This window comes from Poecilia reticulata, linkage group LG4 (genome assembly GCF_000633615.1).
Source record: "Poecilia reticulata strain Guanapo linkage group LG4, Guppy_female_1.0+MT, whole genome shotgun sequence".
Taxonomy (NCBI): Eukaryota; Metazoa; Chordata; class Actinopteri; order Cyprinodontiformes; family Poeciliidae; genus Poecilia; species Poecilia reticulata.
In genome coordinates, this window is record NC_024334.1 from 3,230,224 (window position 1) to 3,236,406 (window position 6,183).

The 6,183-nt window shown below is 38.0% G+C and overlaps 1 protein-coding gene across 6 annotated transcripts in view; it reads right to left on the bottom strand.

Annotated features, from left to right (window-relative positions):
- hps3 (HPS3 biogenesis of lysosomal organelles complex 2 subunit 1) overlaps positions 1 to 6,183 on the bottom strand; it is a 33,968-nt gene that overhangs the window by 7,000 nt on the left and 20,785 nt on the right. For 5 of the 6 annotated variants that reach the window (XM_008406305.2, XM_008406299.2, XM_008406302.2 and 2 more), the window contains 5 exons: positions 4,930 to 5,104; positions 4,777 to 4,858; positions 3,731 to 3,888; positions 3,439 to 3,540; positions 487 to 595 (listed from right to left, as the gene is read on the bottom strand). In XM_008406305.2, coding sequence (XP_008404527.1) covers positions 487 to 595; positions 3,439 to 3,540; positions 3,731 to 3,888; positions 4,777 to 4,858; positions 4,930 to 5,104 — 626 coding nt within the window. The remainder of the gene's footprint in view (positions 1 to 486; positions 596 to 3,438; positions 3,541 to 3,730; positions 3,889 to 4,776; positions 4,859 to 4,929; positions 5,105 to 6,183) is intronic. The other variant, XM_008406303.2, reaches the window with a different exon arrangement.

Here is a 6,183-nt window from a genome sequence, read left to right on the forward strand (position 1 = left end):
CTTTTGGTTACCTAGCAACAACTTGGTGAGTAACTTTTGGTTACCTAGCAACAACTTGGTGAGTAACCTGCGCAGGAGCAGCTTAAAGTTTCTCCACTGTGTCTCGAAACTCTTTAAAAATAAAAATCAATGGCATGGAGTTAAAACTGTGGTTGAAACAGTAAAAGGTCATGCCAACAGTTTGGTAATATTTTAGATATTTAAAACTAAAAAAACTAGTCAATAATTATAGATTATTGATTGATATAAAACGCTTACATTGTGACAGGTTTTCTGCCGTATTGTCCAGACCTAATTCATTTATTTATTTCAAACAACAAAAAGAAAAATAATAATAGAAGATACACACCAGTTAAACCTTAAAGGATTCCCGCATTAACGAAGCTTCAGCCTCACATACAGAAACTCTTCTGTTTTTAAATTATTACAATGCTGTGATTTCTAACCACATTTCTGACGGTTATTTTTAGAGAGTCTTGTCGTTACCATCTCCTGATAGAGCGTGATGGCAGGTACGGTGTCGACAACGTACAGATTCCACCCGTGTCCCACAGGACTGGTTTCTCTGGGGGAGGAGATGGCCCACCTCCTGCTCCTGAGGTCAAGAACAGGAAGCAAAGGTCAGAAACACACAACACCAGGACAGTCTGGGGAATCCTCCGCTGCTTGTCCTTCCATCTAATCCCAAACATTTCCAAAGAAGTGGTTCATCTCAGTGTATATCCACTTGGAAACTGTCTGCAAGCTGCTCAGCATTTAAATAAAAACAAAGTATCACAAGTGAAAAGCAGAATCATTTCTTTAGCTTGTAAAACGATGCACACCAGACAACCAAATCTTATGGATCTGAGCCAGGCAAACTCTGAAACTGACCTTTTTTTTGGTTTTTATTAAACAAAACATCAGGAAAAAAAAGAAATAATCTGCGCTGCAACTGAAGAACTTGAATCGTGCACTTTGGAAACGGAGGGGAAAAAAAGTTAAAATAAGTTTGGAAAAACCTCAGATAAAATTTCCCAGAAACATCAAAACAAAAACCTCCACATAAAAATCAATGGGTTTCACTTTGCAGCAAAACTAACTAAAATTATCTCTGCTTGAGAAGAAATAGACACTGCAGACATAATAAATGTAGAAACAACATGGAAACTTCATCTTCAGGTTACGTGAAGTGATAATTCTGTTGTGTCAAACAAAAATAATAATAATTTAAACATTTGAGTTGACCAGATTTAAGCAGGCAGGCAGTTTTTCCTGTTAGCTTCGCTGTTGGTAAAAATGGAACTAAATATTTGGCAGTCTTAAACGTATTTATTGTTTTACTATTAATCACTTCTCTGACTGGTGTGATGCATTAATTAACTGGTTATAATTTACACTGATAAAAATAAATGATTAATAAATTAAGCTCTAAAAATGAACAAACTGATTTATATTTTCCATCAAACCTTTGTGGGAAATTACCTAAACTTGGGCACTTTCTGCTTTTTTTTCCCAAAGCAAACAAATGTATGCATTGTTTGATGAGTACAAATCAATTGTCCCATTGTGGAAAGTTTTCATTAAACATCTCGTTTTATGTGAGACATGCATGAAAAACTAAAACGAGAAGAAAGTGTTCACCGTCACTGCAAGCACAACTAACACTTTCAGTCAGAATCTGTGGATCCATGCAGCTGAAAACAACAGGAGAGCAACAGAGCAGTTAGTCTACAGTTAGTCAGCATGTTAACGTGACGGAGCAGAGCATCTGTTCTATAGAGGATCTGTGTATCTGTGGTCAGAAACATGAAGCAGGGGTGTCCAAACTTTTTATCACATGGGTCAAAATCAACTCAAACGTTCTCACGGTGCAAGAAAGTGAAAAAAAATACAGATTTTTGTTTTATTTGTTTTTAATCCAAAACTTAAAAAGGATTTTTCACGATTCTTGTCATAATAAATCCATCTAGTTTTCAAATTGTTCTGAACTCAACTGAACAAATTTACTCTCAGTTATAAACAGGATTTGGGTCATTTTCTTTCGAAACACTTGCAGTACTTAAAGGACTTTAACAACTTCAATAAAGGTTGACGCAGAAAAGTCTCTGGATAAACGGGGATCTGGTTATTATAAAAGCTTGGTTACAAAAAGACGAATACTTTCTGTTGTTCTTAACATTTTCCTTTGTAAGAAAAATGTTTGTATTATAAATTTGACCCTGATTACAAATAAAAAAAAATCCCCATCTGCAACAAGCTGCGCTAAACGGGCCACAAACGGCCCCCGGGCCTCACATTGGACACCCCTAGTTAAAAAACACCAAAAAAAGGTTTTTGCTCTGATTTATCGTTTATTTTTGAAAAATATATACATTTTAAAATATATTTAGACACATTTTTATATTTTAAAATATATTAACATTAGTAAATTAAAGAACCTGTTTTAAAAATAATAAATTGGTAAATTAAAGGACGTCTAAAAACTGGTTGAATTAGTTAATTTAGTGCACAGTTTGACTTCGTGACATCATTAGTTTGCTCACACTGGGTGCAGTTAGGCGAGTTAACGGCAGCTAAGCTAGCTCTACTCTCTAAACGGGTCTGGTCGTCTCTTTCAGGCCAAGCTGCAGCATCGCACACAAATGTAAACGTAAATTTAAACTTTAATAATTTATCACGTGGAAACTGAACCAATAAAGACCAGAAGCAAAGATTTTTATATGTATGTTAAAAAGATTTTTTCCAAAGGAACATGAATGTAGGACGAGTAGCTGCTTTCCCGATAATCACAGAATTGGGCAAATTGAAATTACAAAAATAAATTTGCTTAATGAAAACAGCAATTTAGAAAAAAAACACACGTTTTTTGATAAAAAAAAAGTTTTGGCGTCTTGTCTTGAGGTGGTTCATTGGCTGAATCTAATATAGTTTATTTCACAAAACTGCAATGAAAACGTTTTTTCGGATCACAGGAGTCACATGACCAACAGCCGGATGTTACTACTGGAAGAAACGACAAACACGACAGGAAGTAGAAGGAAGATGAGCGCAGTTTTCAGACAGCATCATAAAACGTTGTGTCATTTGAAAGCGTTGAATTAAATAAGTTTTCTTGTGAACAAACGTATTCACAAGAGATTTTCATTTAATTTCTTATGAATTTGCCAAATTGTGTTTTTTCGACATTAGCATTATATCGACAAAGATTTGTGCACATTTGTCATGGAAACGCAGCTACTGTCTCAACATCACCAGAAAACAAACCCTGTAATAGAGAGAAAACAGAAATAGCCGTTTTTTTTCTCTTAAAAACAAACTGACGTCTTTAAAAACAACAACTGGTGTAAACATGAGATTTTACGCATTTCTGCAAAGCAGCTTGACCTGAAAATGACAACCAGCTCTCCGGTGGGTCGGGTTTGGGGGATCTGGCTGGCTGGTTGGGGTTTGTCTTACAGGAAGGGGCGTGACAGGAGGTTCTCCAGAGCAGGGGTGGTTGCGGGATCGATTCCCACCGCAAGGAAAATACCAGTCAGCATGTTGTGCTCTTTCAAATCGCTAAAATCACAACACATACGTACAATAAAAAGATTTACAAATGCATGTCTGCCTGTGGGGACTACAGGTTACTGCTGTTCAGAATGTTGTTTAGCAACTTAATGAGATATTTGATTTTCAAAATGGAATACACTAAACGATACCAAACCCAGACGTGTGTCGGTTTGGATGCAGCATGCGTGACACCTACAGGCCCCGGCGCTGTGTGTGGCGTTCTGCTTCCTCTGGGGCTTCTGTGTCAGCAGTGGAGAGGAGGACAACATGGCGGCCGTAGACACACAGAGTCCGCAGACCAATAAATAACTGCATTCTGAGCGCACACACCTCCAGGCTGCACGGTGGACAAGCCTGTAAAACACAAACATAAGTTCCTCTCACAGACGCTCACAATGTGCTCCAGAAGACATGAAGATCACAAGACAGACATTTAAGCCGTGGAGAGCAAACATCCGTTCATCTGCTGGTGGTTGTGCTAATTTTTCAATTAGCGCTTTTGCTAACATAAAAAAGGTTTTGTGCACTTAGCTTAGCTTTTTTTTTACTTTAAAGCATGAATTTACTTGTTCAACATCAAATTAAAGTTAGCAACTTAGCATTAGCTTCCACTAAATACCTTGTTGATGTATCATTTTTGAATTAGCAGAATGTTTATGATTAGTGGCTTAAAGTTAGCACAACTAACTTTTTAGTTAGCGGCGGCCAACGGTTAATTTAAGTAAAAAATTAGATTCACATGGAGAACAACTCGGTGTTGTTTAAAATATAGTTAGACTTCTGTGTTCGACATCATGTAATTTGAATAGCAGTTAGCGCTTTAGCATTAGCTTCTGCTAAATACAGTGTTGGTGAATTGCTTTAGTGCTAGCAGAACTAAGTTTTCAGTTAGCGGTGCTTACTACTGCATTTACGTAAAGGAGTTGAACAACATGAACAACTAGAGGGTGATAAATAAGATACAAATGGATAAATATCATCAGAAAATGTCACCAACATGCTGCTAACTTGCAAAGGGAAGTCTTTAAAATTACAATAAATTAAAGGATAAGGTTTGAACAATTGTTGTTCAGCAAACAAAAAGTATTTTAGCCATCTGAACGGACATAAACAGTAAAGTTTTTGTCCAATTGAATGTCATACAGTTTTTACAGTGCATGTAAACATTTGGTGTAAAATTTCAAAGCGACCAAAACAACCAAAATTGTACTTATTGTCCTAAATAAAGTAAACGAGTCAAACCTTCATGGTGGTGTCAATGTAGGGGTCTTCAACCCTGGCTGCTGCTGCGGCACAACGCACCGTAAACGACTGCAGCGCGTTCCTGCAAATCAAAACAACCATAAAATAATGGTGAAATAAGTCAAATGTTCATATTTTATGTTGAAAACTCACCTGGTTATGACGTGCAACAGGTGATCTGTGAGCACCGCCTGCAGCACCTTCTCTGGATACTGATAGGTGGAGAGGAGCTCGACTCCGCCCCTCAGACTGTACAGGTATCCCGCATTGGGAAGAGAGAAGAAGCAGAACATGCAGGCCGGTTCGTCCACAGACGCCGACTGATTACCTGGAGACAGAGGAATTATTTTTAAAATTCATCCGTTTTCAAAAGCCTCTGTGACAAATCCTGTGTGGCTCTTTTATCGGCTTAATCAATTTTTTAAAATTGGTGTTTAAAAATGTTGATTCTGTGACAACGCTGAGATTTCCCACACCCCTTGAAAGCAGCGTAGAGGTGGTGAAGTTCTGTTAAGCTAGCGCTAGGAATCTGCAGTGGCCGTGACTTCGGGTGACAGATGGGAGCCGAATCATTTAGGATTTAAGTCCGTTTCCATGGTAACGGCTTTCCTCATCAGGTCTTCACATCGGTGCAATTTGTGCTGTTGCTGCCGCAGACATGATAAGAAATAAGCAAACATTTGACGTCAGAGTTTGCACAGAAGGTTTTGGTGTCACTGAGGGGGGAAAGCGAACCGGTTCTGATCAGGTCCATGGACTTTGGGTATGGAGAAAATGTTCCAACCAGCAGGAAAAAAAAATAACAATAAAAAAAAAAAAAAACTGAACAAAAGTGAGAAAAATGAAAAATAAACAGAGAATCCTCTGAGAGTTTAAATTAATGATAGTAATATTGTGCCTCAGACCGGCTGTGTTAACCTTCACCCCCAGAAAATACAATGGAAAAACGGCACTGCAGACTAAAGGGTTAACCTTGGAGTGAGTTTTAATTAAGTGGCTCATATTCAAAGGTATTAATGCTCGAGTATTAACTAGGTGTGCACCGATTGACGTTTTCTGGCTGATCGCAGATTACCGATCTTTAAAAACGCCTGACCTGCTGATTCTGATTCTTTTAGTTTGAAATGTCGCCAAACCAGCAAGAAAGACGCCGAGTTGGCAACAAATCTGGAACAAACTTACGGAAAACTGTAAAACAGCCGAAACCCTGAGTTCCTTTAAATCTAGACTAAAAACTGAAAATGCAGAAATGACCTGGTGGGCGGGGCTATCAGTCAAACGTCTCCAACAGGAGAGCAGAAGAGGACAGCGGTTGACCTTTTGACCTTAGCTGAGGTAGATAATATTAGGGCTGTTGTAAACGATTATTTTAGTAATCGAGTAATCTATAGATTTTTCTTACGATTA